The following is a 24,321-nucleotide window of genomic DNA, read 5'->3' as shown; positions in this document are numbered from 1 at the left end:
AGGAGTAAAGGCAGAATGTTATGAGGTGTAATCAAAATGTTCTGGAAGCCAGATCATGAAAATCAAAAACCGTATCTGATTTGAGTTTACCCAATCTCTCCCTTTAAGATTATCTTCACGTGCATCTCTTGACCATATTCAGCCCCACTTTTATTTTTCCTTCCTGCATGTCCCGCTATGACCACTTGCACTGTGTGCTCTGTGATTTCTGCACACACCCTTGAACTTGTGCAGAGAACAATCCTAAACTTCTCTTTCAAACTGTGGAGGATCGTCACTGGTGATGAAACCTGTGTGTCCATCTACAAATGAGCATGTTTCAGTTAAAGAATTGTCAGTGTCAATGAACAAAAGTGGCAAGTGAGGTCAGGAGCACATCCAAGAGTGTGCCGTTTGTTTTTCTTGATAGTCACACGGTCGTGCATAAGAATTTCTTTTCCTCTGGGTTCAGTCTGAAGTTTCTGAGGGAGAACATTCAGAGCAAACAGCCAGAACTGTGCTTCATGCCTTTGTGCTGTCTTGCGCCGGCACACAGGTGACACTTTGTGATCACACCTCATATTATCAACATTTCTGTCCCAATTAGATGCATCCCTAAAATTTTGGGCTAACAGGTCTTAATTTAAATTTGTTGAAATATAGTGTTTGAGATTGTCGATTATGTCAGGAAACAGCGTGTTTGTAGGGTGTTTAAACTGCTTGACTCAATATTAATAAACCCATTTTTTTTAAACATGTCTGGCCTTCATTTGTGTTAAAGCCGTTTAAAGCTATAGAAAACAGTGGCTGTGGATGTAGTGGTGATTGTGGATTTTTTTTTTTTTAGTGAATGGGTTTTTTTTTCTTTGTACTTTGTTATTATGCAACAAAGGTTCTCTGTGAAATTCACTGTTTCTAGCTGTAATCATGGATATGTTTGTTTTGTAGCCAGTGTTTGTAGCTAGTGCAAAATATTGTGGTAAATAAAAAGGTGTGGTGTAAGTGTAGCTAGGGCTGTGCGATATGACCAAAATCTCATATCCAGCGTCATATCCAGTGTTTCCAGCTGCGCGTCATGTAGCTGGAGTCGAGTGTTTTAACCGATGCATGAAACTATACATTTTTAGACATAAGTTGTAACGGCCGCCGTTTTCTTTGTGAGTATTTATTACACGGCGTGCTGCGGGGAAAAGCCTGTTCTAACGTTTGAGTCTAAGGTTTATTTTTTAGCACCTGGCGGCTCTTTTTCACTTCTCATCCGTAAATAATCTGCTCTTTCACGTGATTCAGTTTATTTTGAAAAGTCATAACAGGATCTTGAGCTGTATTGTGAAAGATTTATGTGGAACATAAACAAGCGAACACGCGATGCTGTTACCGTCGTTGTTGCTAACCACAACGCATAAAAACAGGCGCTTGTCCGTCCGTAGTGTGGTTATATAAAATATAAGAGAAAGAGAGAACTTTAAGAAATTAATATAGCCACTACAGTGACCATCAAAACGATGAAAAAACTTTGCCGTAAACAGTTTATTTTGCGACACCACGAAACAAACGATAGCGTAAAATGAAACGATAGACGTTTTTATATCGTCATCCGATATATATCGTTATATCGAACAGCCCTAAGTGTAGCTTATATGGAGTAATGGAGGGTTGATGTTAACCCTGTGTGTCCCTGTTGGAATCAGTTGGATTTGTCTGATTCCAGTTGCTATTTCACATTATTGTCATTTGCGTGAAAACATTTGGCACAGCCATAGTTTTGACTGTGCTGCTCTAAGATCATTTATACAAGAAACCTTTACTTGGACACCAAGCCCAAAAACCTTGTCCCTGAGGGGCCCATGTGTACTTGTGTATTGTGAACCTGTGTGAACCCTAGCATTACTCTAACAGACATGGAAACTATATTATGCTGCACCATTTGCCAGAAGTGAATACATCCGTTTGGAAAATAGATCTGATTATCAAATGATCCACAGCCCTCATTTACTGCATTAAAGGCTCCATGGTAGAAGCGTAATGAGTGTTTGTCGACCTTTTTATTACTGGGATAGTGGGATAATAGTGTTGCACCAATATCTGAAGATATGCTCGAGATATGTTTGCGTTGCTCTGCTTTTTTGATTGTACCTGGCCAGATCTTCATCAGAATCCTGTCTGTCTCCTTTCGGCAGTTATGGGAGAGTCCTCTAGTCTCTAGTACCCGGTGTCTGGAGACAGGAAGTACTGTTTCTAGCTAGTGCTTTGTTATATAGAAGATTTTATTACACACAAGTTCAATGTCCTTAACCCCCCCCCCCCCCCCCCCCCACGCACACACAAACACACACACTATAAAAAAAAGCAAAACTGTACAAAAAAATAAAATGTAACTCAACAAATACACAAGCCACAAGTCATCACAGCCCTTTTTGTGTGTTACTGTACACACAACTGTATAGTAGCTGCAACTCATTATTAGTTGGCCATCAGTTTTACTGCAGCGTTTTTCCATCTTTATTTACATTTTTTTCTGTTCCTCTGCCAACGCTTTTCATGTAGCGCCATGATGCACACATGGAGATAGATATAGCCCAAAGGTCCAAAACTGAGAACCCGATATGAGAATGTATGAGAAAGTACATACATAACTGTTTCAAACTTACTCTACAGCTCTTGAGGTTTCTCAAATGACTGGTAACACACACACACACACACACACACATATATATATATATATATATATATATATATATATATATATATATACATACATACATACATACATACAAATACATATACATATACATATACATATATATATATATATATATATATATATATATATAAACCTGCGATATGTGAAACCCACAAAGTAGCCAACTTTATTTTTTGACAGTTATTATAGATTTTAAGGCTTAAGGCTATTATAGATTTTTTTAAGGCTGTAAACCCCTCACTACACACTTTATACACTTTTCTCAGACAGGCAGGAACATTTTCACACGTTTCTCTCTTATTTAAACACTCTCAAAGTTCAAACCTTTGTAGAAAAAGAAGTCCAGTATTATAGAATGAAACCAAAGGCACCCACAGGCGAAACAGCGAGGCCACGAAAGGTGAACCGCGTTATAGCGAGGGACCACTGTATACAAAACGTGTCCCTGTCTTTGCCGATAGGAGCAATTTATGTATTCTGGGCCTCATGTGTTATGTTATCAAGTCAGATAGTGTATTTCAGATACTGCCAGGACCAAATGCTCTTTTTTGTAAAATAAATGCATAACATTTGGCGTGTGGTTGTGCTGCCAACTGTTTTCGAGTGATGGAAAGTATTCATTCTCCAAGTGAGTAAGATGATATAGATTCCTATCTCAGCAAGTGTCACTAGTAGTGAAATTCTAAATACAAACTGTAATGCTTGGCTATTTTTTTCCTGCAGTTTGCTGAGCAGACACTTTCACAGCCTTGTTGGATTTTCTTGCATCAGTAATATTGAACTTAATGCTCAAATCTTTTCATTTGTACAAAAAGTGCACAAGTAATTTTGTTGGATGGCTTTTAACTGAATCTAGGTTTGGTGCAAGCTGTTCATGAATGATGCCGTAGAGATGGTAAGAAAGGAGGAGTCAGCATGTTATTACAACCACAACCACTACAACCACACTGCTTGCTTTTTCACCCAGAGCCTTCTACTGAAAACATGTTGTTGATAATGGTTTGATGCACTACATACTGAATATTAGGGATGTTCCTACAAATTTGCTGGTCAGTTAAGCTGGAGAACAAAAATCGGATGAGGTGGACAGGTCTTAAAGTCATAGAACAGCAAAAAATTGAGCTCAGTCTAATGCAGGGATGTCAAAGTCATTGGACACTGCGGGCCACATAAAGCCCACTTTGATCTCAAGTCGGGTGGACCAGTTAAACTCCCCTTTCTATCAGTGTAAAGAACTTCTAGTCTAACATAGTGGAAAACATCCTGAGACGCACTCAGAGACCAAACATTTCTTAAAAAAATGATGAATGTGAACCTGAGGCAGGAAGGTAAATCGCCAGACTGTGTGGAAGTGTCCGGTGAGCTTAAGGGGCTAAAAAGGCCCAGAGGTGGCTGATAGTTTTTGGTGGTTCTTTAGTACACTGCACTTGGTTTTATGAATTTGGAGTATTTTATAATGATCCTTGGCACTGAGTACTACTGGTGGGATAGCACCGATTCTCCATGTTCCATTATGCTTACATTGCAGCCAGCCAGTGTATTTGTGTGTTTTCTTTATCCTCTTGTATCAGTGAGTAATCTCATTGTGGTGGCTGTCTGTGCACCGAGAAGAGAGGGAACCCTAGAGCCCTTTTGGAGATGGTAATCAGACAAGATGACAACCAGTGGCCCAGACTGCAAACACTGACCATTGTTACATTCACAGTGTAAAAGGCCTCAGCTGGGCGACAGCATGTCACCATCGTGCCATCACACTACCAACACTAGTAGTTCAATTAGTAACACGAGTGTCACGGCCTCAAATGTGGATGACAAAACCGACAAATCACAAAAGCGAGACAAATTAACTTTATAGTTTGCCCACTGAAGAAGAGGAAATGAATCTACTGCGTGCAAGCAGCAAAGCACCATATCTGTCAGGATGAAACTTATCTGTTGCGCTGCTCACTGGTGCGTGATTTCTGGTTACAGAAATGTCACTGACTTTCTGGTAAAATGTATAATTAGACAAACAGGTTTCTGACTAAGAAGTTCTTGGCAGAATGGAGGCTGAAATTGGAGTAATGACACTAAAAATTAAAAAAAAAAAATCTAACTGCAGTATCATTTCAGATTGGGTATTTTTTTCCGTATCTTGTAATCATCGTTCCACATCCTCATCAATTTTCAGTAACACCAAAGAGCTTTGTTTGTGATTATTAGCTTTAGTGACGCATAAAAAGTTCCTGGTAAGCTGCACTGAACCTCATTAGGTGAAACTGAACATTATATGTAGGGCTGCAGAGCTGTATTTAGATGTTGGTGAATCAGAGGACCACCACCAAACACGTTTTGATCAGTGATTATAGGTTTGTTTTTAGCTGTGCATAATTAACTTTTGCTTTTTACTTTTGATTGAAGTTGTTAGTTTCACTTGGAAAAATTCTGCTTTTTTGATTATTAGACCAACTTTGCTGCATATCATCTGTTAAATTTGTTAAACCTATTAAAGTGTAAAAAAAAAAAAGTTTTTTTTGTTTGTTGTATTATTATTTTTTCTGAGCATACCCAATATTTATAAAATCTGATATTCTTTATTTGAAGTTGGAAATGAACAAATGGGATTGCATTTTACTGGGACAGATATTATTACAACAGGGACAATCAATAACTTCGAGAATATTGATGCTTTACCCGCGTTGCAGTTATGTTTTCTTTGTGGTGACTTTGGCTATTATAGGAGCACAATAATGTTCAATCGAGGCATCAAATATTTGTTACTGACTATATCACATAAATTAGATTGTAAAAATCAGATATTGTGTTTTTCAAGCTGTGCCAGATGCTCTAGCTTTGCAGATTGGTTGGCATTATTGATTTTATTTGTTTATCAGCTTGAGTTTTGAAACATTCAGGTTTTCTTTAATTTAGAAAACGAGTTTTATCACGTTTCAGTGCTCAGCTGTTTAGCCTGCCATACATCGGATTACCAAGTTTCTGGTTGCTTTGTGGTACATGAGGAGAATTTGAAGGAAAAATATATTTATGTGTCACATTTAAAGATATCAGTTAGTCACTTTTCTTTTGGTTTGGTTGTAAAAATCACACTGCTGTCATGGCAGTCTGGGTGTTAATCAGACCAAAGGCTTGCACCTGTAATTAAATAGCATTTCCAACTTGTAAGCAAGACAAGAGTCTGTTTATGTGACCCACCCAGGTTATTAAGTTTTTCTTTTTCTTTTTCTTTTTTTCTTTTTTGCTCATTTGTGGTCATTGTTATATGCAAAGCTGCTGGCTGAAGATGTTTTTTGGCGGCCATTAAGTGTTGCAGCTCAGAACTAATTTCAGTAATTACTGTCATCAGTAAATATGTGAATTATTTTCCTCCAGATTTTTTTCCTGAATAAAATATTAGAAAATGAACAGCATATGCAAATATCTTGTTTTGTTCAGCCAACCACCCGAAACTCAGATATATTTCTTAATAATGAAAATTGAAAAAGGAAAAAAGGAAAAAAAAACCCCACAGAAAACATTTCAAGCTGGAAAAGCCAGAATAAAAGAGAAGTGCAATTTTTTTCATCATTATTATTATTATTATTATTATTATTATTATTATTATTATTATTATTATTATTTTTACCTTTAGGGGGCACAAGCTAATTTATCAATTAAAATCAATCACATACTGGGGACATTTATATGTCCATGCTACAGTATTGTTGTTCTGCTTGTGCTGTTGTCAAACTGGTAAACTTAATCACGTTGAGAAAATAAAAAAAAATATGGGTGGTAGATTTGCTTAGACAAAGAAATAGGTAGATATAGGAGTCATACTATATTATATATTTTATATATAGCATAATGTATTTAATTGTCAGATGTTATACTGTAATGTTAATGATTTAAACATTGCAATTCAAAAATGTGAAAAACAGTTATATTCAATATTTGCTGAACAGGATATTATTGTTGTGAAATGAAAATTATACAATGCTTTTATAAGGTGTTGTAAGTACATGAACGCTGCACATGGGTCATTTTAGTCCTGGTAGGTGGTTGCCAGGCAACATGATAGCATCATGTCACATGGATAAAAGTTATATCTGTGTGATGTACCTATGTGCCAAATTTGGTTCATTAGGTGTCAATCTTGTAGAAGGAATTCACAGGCAAACAGAGACACAGAAATTTAATTTGTTATAGTACGATTAGTTGGATATATTATTAGTTCACACGTGAACTCTTTCCTTTATCTGTAAAAATTCCAATTCATTATGGATTCTAATAACTTTTATACCAAAAAAAAGTTAAAAACACAAATTGGACAAACACAGATTTATATAGATTGTTCTCGTGCTTGTCTTTTACTACTTACAAAATAAATTTTGTTAAAACTAAAACATTTATAAAATTTAAGTTATGCTTGAGTAAATTATGTGTTTTGCCAATTTAATATCAAACTGGCGTAACAAATTAATAACAACTTTAAATGAAGTTATCATAGTCTGACTCCTTTTTTAAATCTTTGTGTTGTCCATGCTGTTGTTTAAAAGTATATCCAAACAAACATCTGGTTTATAGATGTGTAATATTTGAATTAAAATACTGAAATATTCCGTGCGGAAACACACAAACTCTTTAAATAATTGAAATGTCTGGATATTCTCAAAAACAGATTCGCAATTATGAAAAAAAAAATTGCCAGCAAATCTAAAAGAAATCAAAGCCTTTAATGTTAAAAAAAGGTTAATATATTTTCCACATGTTTCCACTGTTCTAGCCATGCCAGAACAGATGTGTAGGAAACATTTTTTATGGTTAAAAATATTACAAAAGCAAATATAAATGTACGGGTCATTATATACAGGGAGTTATAAACAGAAGATGTCGTGTTAAACACAACCACAGGGACACTAAATAAACCGGTGTTGTTTGAGTGAAGACACAGGTACATGTGGTATGGGGACACTGAACTGTGAGGGTAATCGTGACTTTCTGACTGAGTTGTGCTCTCTGTTTCTGACAGGTATGGATGAGCGGACCACCCAAGCATCTTGGACCCCAGGTGGCGAGTCCAGTCCTGCCTATGAGTCCAGTCCTTCTTATGAGTCCTCACGGGTAAGATGACCCACACGATAATGCTCCTGAGTGACCTTTCTGCTCCGCAGCACATCGTTTAACACTTACTATAACAAAGACCTTATCCCAGCACCATTGTTGCTGTTGGACCTATGATAGACATGTATTTGTGTGACAGACGGGACCAGCAAAGGTTAGAAAACACTGGAATCTGGTGTTATTCTTGAGCTTCTGTTTAGTTTTAAAAATATTTCAGTTCAGGCTATATTTAAATGGTGCTCGTTATTCATTTCCACAATGAGGCAAGGTCTTTTTCAATAACATAATAAGACCTTGATAAAGGGATTGATAAAATAATTCAATCCCTGTCAGATAATAGATGACTAAATTAAAGATATAAATGAAAGATTAAAAAAAATACCACATCACTGTTTTGCAAAACTAAATCGGCAGTTTGAGTGTCTAATACTGAGAGTAGTGAAAATATCCGCATGTTAAATTAAATATGGGTTTGTTTCTCCATTTGTTGGTTAATTGAGCAAAATATATTTACTTTTAAATCATATAAAACAGAGAAATGCAGGCAAAATAATCTAATTTGAGAATGTAAAACGCCAAGGATTAATCTGTTACCAAATTAGTTGCAAGGTTTTTATCTGTTGATCCACTGATTCAGTCAGAAAACTGAGCTTCAGAATAAGCAGGTGCTTTTTGCCGCACATTTAAAAACTTTATTCTCCATGAAAACAAGACAATATTATGTTTATTATGTTATAAGCTGCATTGCAGGGAAATATGGTTTGTGGTCATCTCCGCAGGCCAATCAGCCTGTCTGTAAATGTTTAATGTTAGTCCTTTTTTAAACCATGGCAAATGGTGGACTTTAAACTTAAAGGATCAACTTATTCATGGCTGCATATCCGAAGATATTTACAGAAAACAATATTTTTGGTTATTTTCTTCATTCTGTCCATAACTAATATCTGCTGATATCCAGCACTCTGCTACCCTGCACTATGCACAGTTAGTTCAGTACTTATATTATTTTATCATACAATTTAGCCTATGATCTCAGGCCTGTGTGAAGTAGAAATGAGAAATTTGTTTAAATTTGTCACTTTAAGGAGTGTAAATTAACATGATATGTCATGGAATTAAAAATTTGATAGTCATGTAGCTTTATTTGTGCTTACCTAATCCACTGTAAAGCGTATCTTCAAAATATTCTCAAGTGCAGTTCATTTGTAAAATAATGAACAAGATGTGTGCATGTTCATTTCCATGTGAAACTGTATCTCTTTGTTTAAGTGAGAACATCTCACTGTTTGTGTGAGCAAGTGTGAACAGCTCTCCCCGTTTGTTTGTCCCTCACACATTGGTTGTTCTAGATGCCCTGTATGAATTTCATTTAATGTCAATCTCCTGTCACTTTCTATTAGAATTCAGTTAAATGTCAGAGCCACTCGAGCTGCGTTACCTTGTTTATTTCTCTGTGCCCTTCCCGAATGAACATCTACAGGCTATGGTAACATAGGCAGCTTGATTTGAATTATAAGACTGAGACGCTTGAGATATCTTTGCTCCAGGTGCATATAAATGAGTGATTCTGACATTACAAGGCACACCATCAGCCAGCAGACAGCTGTTTGCACCTCCATAAGGCGTGCATGTCAACACTCACACACAGCTGCGTACGTACCTTACAGATTTGATTTATATACCCTATAGAATATTATATCCCGCATATGCTGGTTTAGGAAAGAAGCGGCATTTCTTGTAAAGCTCAATAGACTATAGTAATCTGTCCAGACGGTTTCAGGTTTTTCAATGAATAATGTATTTTGAGATTTTTTTTTTTTGTACAGTTCACATAGTTTTGATGTCTGCTCGCAAACATTGTTGACCATCTGAAAGGTGACCTAATTAGATTCAAAGAAAAGCTGCATATTTAAAAAAAAATGTTTTTTTTATTATTATTATTTACCGCCAGAAAAATACTCATGAAATAACTAAATAAAAGGAAAGAACTGAATTGAACACAAAGAACAAAAAATTTCACAAAACCAAAGACTAAAGAAAATAATAAATACATCATCAGTGCAGAGAAATTGTAAGGCTTGTAAATATTCCATTGGTTTCCTGGTAGCTTTCTTCTGTGTTATATAAATCATATGTCATAGGTTTGGAGAAAAAGTTAGAGAGTCAAGGTTGAGCTGTTTCAGGCATGTGCAGAGGAGGGATAGTGGATATATTGGACAAAGGGTCCTGAGTATGGAGCTGCCAGGGAGGAAGAAAAGATGAAGACCGCAAAGGATGTTCATGAATTTAGTGAAGGAGGACATGCAGAGGGTTGGTGTGACAGATGAGGATGCTAGGAATAGGATGATGTGGAGGATCTGCTGTGGCGACCCCTAAAGGCATCAGCTGAGAGAATAAGTATCTCATATTAAACATAGCTGAAGTTCCATATAGTGAAGTCAGCATACAGTATGTACAGTTAATCTCTCACGGATGATACTGCTTACATTGCATACATTGATCAAAATTATTTTGAACATGTGCAATGGACTTCAATCTCGTTACTTTTGAAATGATTGCATTGAGACGAGGACCTGGTCTGTGACCGTTTCAATTAAGTTTTATATAGCACTAAATTACAACAGCATTTGCCTCAAAGTACGTTAAATTGTAAGTTAATGGCCCTACAGTGATACAGAGAAAACCCCAAACATCAGACGACCCCCTCAGACCAAGCACTTGGCGACAGTAGGAAGGAAAAACTCCCTTTTAACAGGAAGAAACCTTCGGAAGAACCAGGCTCAGGGAGGGGCAGTCATCTGCTCCAACCGTTTGGGGGTGAGGGCAGGGAAATAGAACAAAAGACACACTGTGGAAGAGAGCCAGAGTTTAAGAATAACTAATGATTAAATGCAGAGTGGTGTATAAACAAATGGTGAGTAAAGAGAGGTGTCTGTTGCTGTCTTTCATTGATTTTGGTACATCAAGACACGACAAGACTGATGCCTGCTGTTGCAAATCTTTGCCGTCTATATTCCCAGAAATTCACATTAAAAAGAGATTCAATTATTAACCACTTCTGGTCCTGTTAGAACCTCATATAGAATAGAGAATATAACCTTTCAACCAGTTGCCAACCAGTTGAGTTGGGTCCCCATTGCAAAGAGATTCATTGCAGATGACTTAAGCTCACTGGCACAGACTGACTAAGATTGATTACAGTGTGCTGGCAGTCCATCTATGTTTATAAATTAGACAGTGGTTACTTATAAAGCTTCACTCATTTGTGAGTGATTGCGGGCAGTCCACGTCAGACCATGACTTTTTGGAGACACTTTGCTACGAATTGTGCAATCACTTTGTGATCAAAAGTGGTCACCCTGAGGTTAAGGGTGTTGCATGTGCAATAAGCATTCAGTGCGGTCACAGGGCAACCAACTGATTTGTCCTGTCACAAGGAGGTTGCTGTAGGTTTTTACTGTTGAGAGACTGAACCATATCATTGTCATCTCAGGCACCAAAGGCTGCTATTGAAACTTAATGTTAACAAGTTGCAGCACAACATTGGCTTAAAGAGTGTTGAACTACAAAAGCTTGTTTCAGACATTGGATGAACTAAACAGGTGCAGCAAAGAAAAATTATAAGGTAAAATGGGGAATATTTTAAATTTGAAATCATGCAAAGCTACTGTAGTAGAATGAAAGAATAAAAATATAGGGGCAGACGTGAGCATAACGGTCCACTTTAAGGCATAACTGCACAAAATATTAATATCACAGCAAAATCTCCTCATGTCATGATATATGTGCTTGTTGCACGGCATAGCTACGAGAACACTGCTTTAATTTACATTTTAAACAGCAACCCCGACCACAAGCGCTGACCAGAAGTCACTACAGGAGTCTCAGTAATGGTGGGCTGTTAGTAGGTAAACCTTAACACTGTTCTTGGCCAGGCAGGCAAAGGAAACCACAGCAACCAAAGTCTAAACACAGCACGGCTGAAGTAATAACCCCAGCACTACTAAATAAATGAATGTGTTTGGCAGTACTGAACTGACTGAAGAAGCCATAGTGTTCATGTGCTTTGTAATCGATAACAGCTAAATAATGATTGATTAGCATAGTGTTTTGCTTAAATTTACCTAAATGAAAGCTTTAAAATAATGAGGCACCTGCAGTGGAAATGGATATGATGTATGATGCAAATTTGTAGACAGGCTAAATATTAACATTGTTATTTTCATAAATGGAACATTTAATTTGTTTGTTTCAGATCCATTTTTCCATTTAGAACTAATCTGTCTTATGTTTCCTGTAACCAATTTTCTAGCCTTGTTTTTTAACTTAATATAAATTTGCACACAAGAGAGAGACAAAGTGAATAATCTTGGCTAATTTAACCTAATTGTAATCATTAATTATAAGCATTAGTAAGGGAGTATTGTTGTGATGATGTGAATTACTAACTTGTCAATGTCTTTTCTTGAACCTGAGCACTCAGGACAGACCATAACCAAAATAGGCCAATATTAAAATCAGGTGGTGCCAGTAAAAGTTAGAGTAACTCGGATTTTTGTGATTGCCAACTTTGCATTTACAAACCATCTAGTGAAAGATATTGTGTAAAGACTGAGATTTCTGGATAATATAATTCAAATACATCTGTTTACTGAGTTCCATTTACTGAATCACCTATCCCAGCAAGAGCCTGACATTTGCATAGGCAATTTATAGAAGCTGTTCCACTAAGATAAACTTTTAAAAACCTATTTGCAATTAAACCATCATTTATTTGTTTCTGCATCTTTACAGAAGACGAGATTTTTAAATTGAGCTGCAGAAATCTTGCTGTTTTCCCCTTTTTCCTGATTTTTTTTTAGGTAGAGACAGAACAGTAGAACAGACTCTTGGATTGTTCTTATCTCAGGTGAAACTTTGGAGATTTGATTCAGTGTAATTTATAGAACTTATTAAATTAGTATCAAATAACTAAATTAAAAACAAGACTTACTTTCTAAGATTTCCCAGTTTTTCTCTATTCATTGTATCTGTCCAAGGCTCGTGGAAAAAATTCTGAGTGCTTCATCTTTCAGTGTGTTACAAAGGGAATTCAGTGTTGTCCCTGAGCTTGTTTGAGCTGCTGCTACGAGTGTGTGACCAGTCAACTGTGAACAGTCCCGAGCCCTGGCGTGCTGACCTTGGCTCCCAGCCATTCGATGTATCCTGGGCAGCTGTGGCTGTAGGCTGGCGGTCTGACAGGCAGGGCTGTGCCCACCGCCACTACACAACAACCCCCACTTCCCTAGTGCCCTGCCCCAACTTGATACTCGACCCCACACGCATCCATCATGACCATATCATTACTTCCCAAGCTGCCACATGCAGCCACATGTTCACCTGGGATGCAACACAGAGTGTGGAAGAGATGACTCTTTAAACGCTGTGGCGAGCGACTGGGGAATGAGGCATGGGCTCCGGCCTGTACGCTGCCACAGTGATCTGACAGTTATTTAGCCACCAGTGCTAACGTGGCCCTGTGGCACAATGACAGCGTGTGTTAGTGTCTTGGATGGATGTAGGCCACCAGTGTTTGGGAATGATGAGGGACCTTTGATTGATGATCTAACAGTCCCAGTGTGAACACGCAGACGAATGTAGAAACATGCACTAAGCTTGGATTGACCGTTACCCTCCTACTTCTTTTTCCTGCACTGCTGACTGACCCTGATGGTCTCTTCCTGCTTTGCAGTTATAAAAGTGAAAGGAAGTGCTTTTCAGTTTGATATTTTGCTTAACTTTCCTGTGTAGAGTCAAATATATATAAATATATATACATATATAAATGTATATACATATATACACTGTATGGAGTTGAATGCAAAGGTTTGTACAACACTGTATGTTAAAGATATCTTTTCACCTTTAAGGGTGAAAACAGGGGGACATTGCTCTAAAGTTTAGTAAAATGTGTATTTTAACAACAAAAAAATTGCAATTTTACATTAAATTTCGTGTCAGGTTTGGCTTGGCTGCAGACCTTTAAATCCATCCGCTCCATGAGATGACTCATTCCTTAGGTGGTTGGACATAAAACTGCAAGTTTTCAGTGGAAGAGTAAGCAACAAATTCCCAGTCAGCATCATGGGCAGGATTAACACTGCTGTCAGTCATAGAATGTATATAAAAGATGGATGTAGTCCTGTCATCATCCACTGGCCCCTCCTGGAGTTGTTTATGGGTGCACCTTGCATTCATGTAATTTGCAAACAAAAACAAACTAGAATTTCATTCAGCAAAACTCGAGCATAAACTTCTTGGTTATGCTGTACCTCACAGCTGGCCTTATTGTTTGCCTTTTTAATTCGATTAAAAAGGCGCCAACAAGGCAGGCGTTAGTGAGAGGTCCAGCTCAGTGATTCCAAATATTGGACATCATAATGTCTTCATTAACTTCACTTCTTCATAAAATCCAAATGGATTTGTTGCAGTTGTTAGGAAGGGGGGAAACTATCCTTAAAACCTTAAAACTTATTTGTTTGTATCAGGCTCTAAACGTGTTTGTTTCATAGCTGAAGTTTGGCATTTTAGCCAGAGAGTCTGTGGGGATTGGCTCGCTTTTGAAGCCAGCCTCAAATGGCCATTAGTGGAAGTACAATTTGCTACTTGTTGCCAAGCTAAGTGCTCGTAAAGTGAAATTTTAAATTGCCAGTGCTCACTTATTATCTTCACCCATGAGGCATGGCTACTGAACTGTTTTTTTCTTTGCCACACTTTTAAAGTCCTGGCTAAACTAGTATGTTGGCATAGTGACTTAACCTCATGTTAGATTCAGGCAGATATATTGGTCTCTAGTGATCGACGAGGGAAAACCAAATCCCCTCTCCCCTGGAAACTGTTTGGAGTAGATGCAGTAAGACTGAGGATGAAAACAGTTTTAACGAGCTGACAATTTGGTCTGATATCAGCTTTTGTCAGATTGTTTTCTGGCCATGAGCAGTTTTTGCCAGGCAACAAGCAGAGACTGTTGAAAGTTGGTGTGTTCCCAGCCAAGAAATAGTTCAACCTATAAGTGTCTGTGAAACCACACATTTTTTCTTCTCCTTGATATTTGCACAAATTTTAAAAAGGAAGAAAAAACTAGAGCTTTTCATATGCTTTTATGTTTATGTTTATGATTAGAATCTACTTTTATTGTTTAACCATTGTTTTCACTTTCTGCTGATCATAGCTCAGTATTTCACAGTTTGGTCAGCAAGCTTGGAGAGAGTGGTCAGGTTGATGCTTTTTACTTGTATATGAGAAGAAATGCTTTCCGTATGTGTAAGTCTGTGTATGTGTGCTAGAGCTTCTCATGGGGCTGTTGTTGTTATTGAGTCGGTTCATGGTGTGATTAACAGTGAGCGCGGCCTGGCAGGAGCACAATAGGGAATCTCTGAGGATTCCCTCGACACAGCACAACACTCCCCTGCCTTTGAAATTACTCCATCACCATCCACTCACAAGAAAAGATGGATAATAAGATTTACTTTTTTTTTTAAAACTGTATGTTGAATGCAATGGGTATGAGTTGGTGAAAATAGCTCCATACAAATGCAAGCCCACTGCTGCTCGGTCCCTCTGGTGGGAGTTAATGTAGTTTGGGAAGATGTATTTTACTGGAGCACAGGAGGATTTTCACAGGACTTGGGATTAGCACTGTAACGAAGCATCTTTTATTACATGGGACCCCAAGTTTTCAAAAACCATACTGTGACCGATATTTAGACCTGAGCTCCTGAAGCTGATAACTGTCATGAAAAGGCACTGTTAAGCTGCAGGAGAAAAAAAGGCAATTTTTTTAAGCTGCAGGTACCTGGAAATGGTGGAGGATTGCATCTGTGTTTCTTCCTCTTCTGTTAAACAACACCATCTGCAAGCATGAAATGGTATACAGACCCTTTATGACTTGCACAAAATGACTGAATAAGACAGAATACTTTAAGAAACTGGATTTATACGTTTTGATTTTATAGAACTATAGATAAATTTAAGGTAAAGAGTTGTTGGGTTTAAGATGGCAGCACAGAGTCTTATACTGAGAAAGTCGGTGGCCTGTTTGTGGAATTTGGAGACCTGTTTTAACCATGTAAAGCCTGAACTAAGAAATAATTGCCAAAAAAAAAAATCCAACAACAACACTGGAGCATTTATTGAAACTTGAATCAAATAAAAAGACAAGAAAAGAAATATGAAGTTCCATGTTTTAATTTTCATTTGTATCATTTTTGCTACATCTGACATTTATGTGCAATTTATTGCTTAAAAAATGAATTGTGCAAATTCTTATGTTTTCTTATTTTTTGGCGAGGAAAAAAAAGTATGCATCATATATGACACACTTGGTGTTAGAGGGTTAAAGAGTTTGGTTTTGAATTACGTTTGCATGATATACTTTATTGTACATAAAATAATGGTAATACATGATAAAATCTCTTGGGTTAATATAACAGCCTGATGGCCCAGGACCAGTAAGGCCTCAGTCTTACAGGGGCCTTTTGGTAGTCACTGGTCGCTAGTGGAAAAATGTGTGCCAGACTTGTCGTTAAGTGAGACTGATCGTAAAGAAGTACGCGATGCTGGACCAAAGGCCTTGTTGTGATTGCTTTGGTCAGTAGCATTTGAATGGTGCATGTAGTTTACATGGAGGATGCCAACTGCTTGTTGAGAGGTAATACAATTTTTACTTCAGAAGTTCTACTTTTCCAATTTACTTGATACTTTTTACAGTTTCACTACCACTTAGCTAGTAGTTTTATGCTAGCTACTAAAACATCCTCTTCTTGACTGATTTCGTGTAGCCTTCCTTACGATGGTAATTTCCAGTGGATCACAAAAGCAATGGACATAGCGGCTTGTTATGAGAGGTTACTAAAACATCTATAGAGTTCTTGTATTTTTTATGGCAGATACTGGGGGTTTAAATGTGAACCATCTTTCTCTTCAAATTTTTGGGCTTCTCTTGCAGATTTTATTGGCATCAATTGTGTTCTCGCCTTGCTAATTAGGAGTACGCTATAGCACACAATTATCAAAGTTGCCTACTAATGTGCTTAATATTCTGATCTCTTCCCCCAGGGCTTCGCAGACAGCCCTCATTACAGCGATCATTTGAGTGACAGTCGATTAGTGTCCCATGAAGGATTGTCCCCAACACCTTTTATGAACTCAAACATAATGGGTAAGTAAGTGACTCCTTTCAACTCACCCTCATATGCCCTTTGGTTGTGGAAAGACATCCTAAAAAACTGATTGAGATTAAGGCACATCATTTACTGGAGGCAGCAGGACTGAAAGGCTTGCAGGCTACAGGACATTTTTCTTCTCTCCCCTCATGTCTTTATTTCCTCTCTTTAATCCCCCTCCCCTTTCCACATCTCCCTCTTCCTCCTCCTGAGATGACCCTCCCCCAGGCTAGGAGTCACACCATCAGTATAGGTTTCCGTCATAAGAAGCTGTGTCCTAGACATCAAAACTGCCCTCAGCAGCTTCCAGCAGCAGCACAGTTATGTATTGTTTGGGTGTAGGGTTAAACAGACTGTTGTATCAAAGACCCCACCGTGAAACAGAAACAAACTTTTAAACTGAAAGTAGATCATACAGTTGTGTTCATTTGGGATTGTTGCTGTGTTTGCCTTTGGATTTTTCAGGTGCTGCGTTTCCTTTGGCTCAATCTGGTTTGCTCATACAAAAGATATATATTTATTTATTTGCATTTGTTTGGCTTTCATTTTACTAGTTTGTTAGATTTCTGAACCTTTACTGTAGTGTTTCTTGGCTTTTATTCTCCAAGTTTTTTTTGTTGTGATTTACTCTGCATTCCTATTATTAGCATCAAGCAAGCAGGTGGACGCACTTTCCCCAAACACATTGTACTTTGAGTTTTAATACTCTGTCATCACTTTTTAAAAGACATAGTGTTACTGGCTTACAATATGCTCTGCTATTGTAGCGGTTAAAAGCTGTGTGCAGCTCTTTGGCCTGGCATCGTTGTGATGTGTAACCACTCGACAGTTTTATGGCTAACTACAGCTTAGCCCATTATGTAATGGCCCTGGAGACTGGTTTCCAAGCACAGCGGTTAGTTCACAAATGGGCGCTACTGAATGAAACAAATTGTTATCTTTCCTGCAATTGATCACATGACTGCTTCTCCACCCATTGCCACTGTGTGTGTGTAATTGCGCTCACCAGCTTCAGAATATGGATGTGATCTGTCGCAGTGATATGTCAGAGTTGGGCAACATGATTGTAAACTTGGAATTGCCTGCGCTTATCTCAGGATGGGAATTCAGGATGACTGTGGTCTTATTAAATTGTTTTTCCAGAAGTAATATCTGCACGGATTTATAGTTTTCAGCACCCTCATTAAGCCATGTCTGAAAGGTTATTCCTCATAAATGCACAGGATAGAACAACTATGTAGTAGTGAAATATATGGTTGGGACTGTAAATATTTGTGCAGTGACATCATTTTCATGAAGTTTGGCTTTTTACGCCACTATAATAGATTGGAGATTAAATGGTTGAGATGCAGTTAAAATGGAGACTTGAGGGGGATTGAAGAAAAGTAAAAGTACCACAACACCAGTGAACAGACAAAATTACTGCTGAGGCTTATGTGCGGGTTTATATTTAATGTATTTTTGGCTATTAGGAGTGCTATGGAGTCTATTTGGATGAAATCTCTATTATAATGTGTGCCCTTCTTACTCATGTTCTAATCATATGATGCAAAAAAATAACATAGTTAAAAACCCACAACTAACCATCTTAAAAATGGCAAACATCATAGCACAATAATAAACATAATTTGAGAAACTATTTTTAACTGTATGCCACAGAACAGAATGTTGGGTAATGCTAGCTAACCAAGTTTCATAAATGTCTGTTAACTGCTGGGAGTCTTTTGCTACATGCAGCAACACTACAGACAGTTGGAGAAAAAGATAACCTGTCACTTAAAGCTAAAATAACAGGTGTCATTCCTCACAGCAGACTCATTTGTGCACCAAATATTTTATTCTTTTATTAACAGAGCTTAGAAGTTGAATATTAATTGTTTTTTTATTGTTTGTTTTATTTTATTTGTATTTATGTTTTGTAATGATATGTGCGTTTTGTGTGTGTGTAAAATGTTTATATTCATATATATTATATTTATACACTGTATTCTGTATATCAAATAAATAAAACAGTAAAGCTGAGGACAAGATTAATTGTACTGTTCTACTGATATTCATGACATTCCCTTACTTTTCTTTTTTATTCCTCCTGTATAACTCCTGGGTTGTTTTTGCATGAGGGCTTCAGACAGGGCCTCCAGTGTTGCTGGAGTTTCATGTGTGGTTAGACTATAGGCATATACTCAGATCCTCAAGATATGCTGTTGGGTTAAGATCACATTGTCTGTAATCTGGATACCAATCATTGCCAATAGTGGTAAAATTATAGTTTGTTGGTCAAAGAGAGAAAAAGACAGAATGTGAAACGTGGAGAATAAACTTGGAAACTAATTTGCTAGAGGATCTGAAGAGGTAATCAGAGGGCTTTGTCTCAAGTCCTCTACCATTAATTTGTCATTTTGAGTTTGAGTCGGCGAAACTGTTGCTGTACCGTCAGACAAACTGTGCCCAGTGAATGGCTGCAGACATCTGAAAACGACCCAGAGGTGGTCAGCAGTCACTATGGTGTGTTAGGGCCCTGAGGACCACTTCATATTTCCTGCCTCTCAGTCAGTGTATTGTTCCTAATCGGAAGCTCCCAGTCCATAACTCTTAATGACATTTCCATGTTTACATGGATTTGTTTAGTCTAGTTTATCAACACAGTAGATCTAAACCAGGCTTGTATGAGAAAAGCTGCTTGGAAATTTCCCTTGGCAAAAATACCAACTAAAATATCTTTCATGTCCTATGCCCCCATCTGCTTTCCTGTTGCCCATTAATTGGGAAGTCATACTGCTACTTGGATAAAAGCTAAAGATTTAATTTGTATTTATTTAAAGATCACTACAATTTACCTTATGCACTCATATAGTGCTTTTTAGCTCTAATAGAGCACTTTCTTTTTTACTGTAAGCAAGAGTACACACTGCTCACATTTCTGTAAAATCCACAGCCTGTGTGAAATAAGCTGCTACTGCCAACCAAACTCGAGAATAAAAGTAATTGTGTGCATCAGAAGATAAGCGAGACAGACAATGACTATACAGTGTTTGAAATTTTTATATTAGAAGTTGCATGTGGTTAAGATTAAATCTAGAGAAAGTGCTTGAATGTGTAGTTTATCTAGAGCATGATAATATTGGGATTCAGAAACTAAAAGTATTTTATTAACCAAATTCTCTTTTCAGTTTTGCAACATTTATACTTCCTGCATTAGGAAGAAAAAATCTGCACAAGAAAACTGCACACTGCATATGCACAGTAGACCTCTGCACTTGTAAACTACTCCTACAAGCCACAACACATACATAACTGTTCCTGTTATTACTGTTCATTATTACTGCAGGGTTGTAAAACATAATCTATCAGTGTTTTCAGTGTTTCAGAATCATGTAACTCTCAGTAATCTATATATTTTTTTCCGTTAAGTTTCATTTCGAGAAGGCATAGGTTCCAAGTTATTATGGGTAACATATAGATGCAGGAAGTGGTTTGTTCTGTTATTTTTATCATTCATTTTAAAACAGAAATTTAGCAAACTTTTTTTCCAAATCACAGGGGTTTTTTCCCGCCTAATCAGGAATGATTGAAGTTGAAGAACAGGTGTTTTGGTTTAGTGCTGGGGAGCCTTTGAGTGCCTAATGATCATGTGATGCTGCTGTCCTAAAGGGGGGGCTGGGTTCGAGTTAGGGCAGGCTACGGGCTTCACTCGTGCTAAAATCCTCTTACTCGCCGTCACGCCATCCACGTCGTACTGCCCGACAGGTGGCAGCCACATTGTTCATGTGTAGAGAACATAACAGACAAACTTTCAGCCTCAGCCATGTGAGTCTGTGTGACTCAGCCACTCATAACATGTATTAAGTACACAGGCTACACTTGGACAGACTTGTTAGTCAGGGCATTCATAGCACATTGTGTGATCTGGTAGGAATTATTGGCAGTCACGTAGATGCATGGACTATTTACTTAATGATTAATTGCTGTGATTGGAAAACTGATTCCGTGAAAGCTCTGTAAGCATGGGTTAGATTTTCGTACTTTGTTGCATAAGTAATAGTATCAGAGCTAGCAACATTTGGCAATCCTAGGATTTAAATCGATTTCTTAGTGCCACGATTAATTTCAGAATCGTCTCTGGATTGAAAACAATTCTCAGTTTGTAAACAGTAAAGAGACGCTGCATTTTAGCTTTTTGTCAGAGGAAAAGCAGCTTAGAAGAGTGTGTGTGAGTGAGTCTTCACCTTTATTCATTTATGTTTCTTTCATCGTGGCGCTTCACTTCAGGTCTTCTGCTCGCCCTGCAGTGGATGGCCGGTTCTCATTTGCTCTTTCTAAATGTTTAGCCACATGGATTGCCAACAGTTCACAGCCCTGACAAGGAATGGTTTCGTTTAATTACCAGCAGAGTTTTTTTTTTTTCCTTGTGATGTAAGCTCGATATGGGAAAGTCTGTAGGGGAGGCTGATTTCAAGCAATTACCAGAGGCGATGAGCTAAAACTGAAAGAGCTGCACTCTGCCCCTTTATTTTTCTTTGTGTTTCGAGTCTGCACTGCTTAGCGTTTGCCTTTTTGCTGTTATTTACTCAATGGACTGATGCTGTTTTTCATTAAGTGTGGCAACTTTAGATAAAGCTTTAAAGTCACAAAATTAGTAGGACAGAACTGAAGCTATTCACAGCTGCCATTTGTCAGTTTAAAAATAACGTAGGGGAAATTTATTATAGGGACTTCAAAGGAATAATAAAAATACTCCAGGCCTCCCTATTGTTCTTTTATTTATTTAATGCTTTTCAGGCTAAAATTACAAGCTATGTTAATTCACAACAGTCTTTCTCTTTCTTGTGCTTTAAGGTCTTTTTTCCATTCAGGGTGGCCTTGGCTTGGATTTAAAGGCACGGCCTGTGATTGGAGAGTGGGAAACATAAAAGAATCACAGTTGTAGTTGCAAGTTTGTCAATACGAACAAGGTCAAATAAAAATCGTCTGGATTTCTATGTGTTTATTTTGATTTTACTCTCCACACAACAACACCCACATATACTGAAGCATTCATTTCAAAACGAAGAGCCAAAGGCATGCCCGTGTTTATTGTGAGCTGGGCTTTATGTGGGATCTCGCTGTGAATCTGTGGACCGCTTTAGCATCAGTTCTCTCCGGCCATGTGTCCGAGGCGTGATATCACAACTGCTGAGTTGTAGTTTCTCCACTCACGTTTCTCTGGTGTGCTTCATGTATATTACTCATACGGCTTTAGCCCTGCATGACAATTAATCAGCTTAATACTGTCATCGACGCATGCATAAAGCCGCATGCATAAAGCCGCATGCATAAGGCCGCGTGCTCCGTCCTCCCAGTCTGTCAGCACACACGTGACTTTCACTTGATGACCTGGCAGTTATTGCTCTCCTCTTTTGTTTCATCCTGCTGTAAACTTATAGGACTTCACATATTTGTATTTAATATTTGTAAAGATGGATAGTTGTTTGTTGTGCTTTCTATCTAACATTCACACGCTGATGGATGCAACAAAGATACTTTAGCATGCAGACTGAAGCAGCCAGGAATCGAACCATCTTCCACCTTCCAATCAGTAGATGACCTCTGCCACTTCAAAGAGAAGGGAGCTACCTGCTGTGGTAACAGTTGTGAACAAGGCAGCAGCCGAAAGTAGCTTTCTTTTAGTGTGATGGATTTAAGTGCTAGCTAACATTTTTTTTTTGAAGACTATAACTTCTAAAATGATTGTTTAACAGTTTCTTGTTGCTTTCATGGTAGCTCTTTATTTTTGTTCTATTCAGTGGAAGCTCATTGTTAGATGCAGTTCAGTACAGGATCATCCCATGAAAAGTGAGTGCTGATACAAGCTCTACATGGTAACAATGAAGATTTCTGCCCAGGCTTCGTAAAGTTGGTAGGTCCTTCATGATAGAAATATACACTGATCCAGGATAAATTATGACCACGTGCATAATATTGTGTTGGTCCCCCCTTCTGCTGCCAAAACAGCCCCAACCTGTCGAGGCACGGAGTCCACTAGACCCCTACAGGCTGGCTGTGGTATCTGCACCAAGATGTTAGCCACAGATCCTTTAAGTCCTGTAAGGTTTGTGGTGGGTCCTCCATGGATTGGACTTTCTTGTCCAGCACATCCCACAGATGCTCGATTGCTGGTTCAGCACCGTTTCTTCCTTGGATCACTTTTAGATAGTGACCACTGCAGACTGGGAACACCACACAAGAGCTGCAGTTTTGTAGAGGACCCAGTCGTCTAGTCATCATAATTTGGCCCTTGCCAAAGTCACTTAAATCCTTATGCTTGGACATATTTCATCCTTCTAGCTCATCAACTCTGAGGAGAAAATGTTGAAAATGTCCCACCTACTAACAGGTGCCATGATGAAGAGATAGTCTGTGTTATTCTCATCACCTGTCAGTGGTCATAATGTTATGCCTGATCGGTGTAAATGGAAAAGACAAGCATTCGATTCCAAGATTACACATCGCCTCCAATAGAAGCAGGATGACAGTATAAACCCACAGAGCAAGAGCTCGTAACACTATCAGAAAAAAACTTCAATTTTCAGTCAAGCACTGAAGGCTTCTATCAAAATATGAGGATATTAGAAAACTGTTTTAACACAGAGAAAATCAGAGCTGAAGGATGAGCCTGATGATAAATATAGATAAAAAAGGAGATTTTATATGATATGACTTGATTTCAGCAGCCACTTTTCCCACGTGATATTATAAACCTTTAAAGTTTTCCACTTTTCAATGTGACACAGCAGATTCAGTTCAGTTCAGTTTTATTTATATAGCGCCAAATCTTGATAGCAGTCACCTCAAGGCGCTTTATATTGAAAGGTAAGGACCCTACAATAATGAATAAATAATAATAGATCAAATATCCAGTTTACCGGTGCTCGGTTCTGTTACCCCAGATCTTAGATATTAAATTGGTGCAGTTTTGCTGTCGAAACTGTGATCTGCCTCATGATAGATGCTTGAAGTCGGTTGGGAAAAAAAAGGAAGAAAAAAAGATGCTGGATGAAAATGAAATTTTGGCTCTAGATTGTGACACTTCGAGTGGGTGGAATTGGTTTGCTTGCAGTTTGTAATGGAGCTTAAATGTGTTTTTCAGCCCTGGAAATTTCATGTGGATATATCCTGTGTATAAGAAGTTAAAGATTGAAAAAATGGGTTCAAAAAAGGTTCAAACATGTTGGAAGAAAAAAATGGAAAAGCTCAAAATTTTAAAACTAACACAACATATTATTGTAGATTGATAACTTGAAAAATTTTACAAAATTAGCATGTCTGTGATAATTTAAAAAAAAAAGGTGATTCTGC

The 24,321-nt window shown here is 37.8% G+C and overlaps 1 protein-coding gene across 4 annotated transcripts in view; it reads left to right on the top strand.

Annotated features, from left to right (window-relative positions):
- Positions 1-24,321, top strand: part of tcf12 (transcription factor 12) — an 83,232-nt gene that overhangs the window by 5,676 nt on the left and 53,235 nt on the right. For all 4 annotated transcript variants that reach the window (XM_063476023.1, XM_063476041.1, XM_063476012.1 and 1 more), the window contains exons 4-5: positions 7,692-7,783; positions 16,880-16,982. In XM_063476023.1, coding sequence (XP_063332093.1) covers positions 7,692-7,783; positions 16,880-16,982 — 195 coding nt within the window. The remainder of the gene's footprint in view (positions 1-7,691; positions 7,784-16,879; positions 16,983-24,321) is intronic.

This window comes from Pelmatolapia mariae, linkage group LG1 (assembly GCF_036321145.2).
Source record: "Pelmatolapia mariae isolate MD_Pm_ZW linkage group LG1, Pm_UMD_F_2, whole genome shotgun sequence".
Lineage (NCBI taxonomy): Eukaryota > Metazoa > Chordata > Actinopteri > Cichliformes > Cichlidae > Pelmatolapia > Pelmatolapia mariae.
Note: the sequence above shows the minus strand (reverse complement) of the source record. Positions and strands in the feature narration are given on the sequence as shown.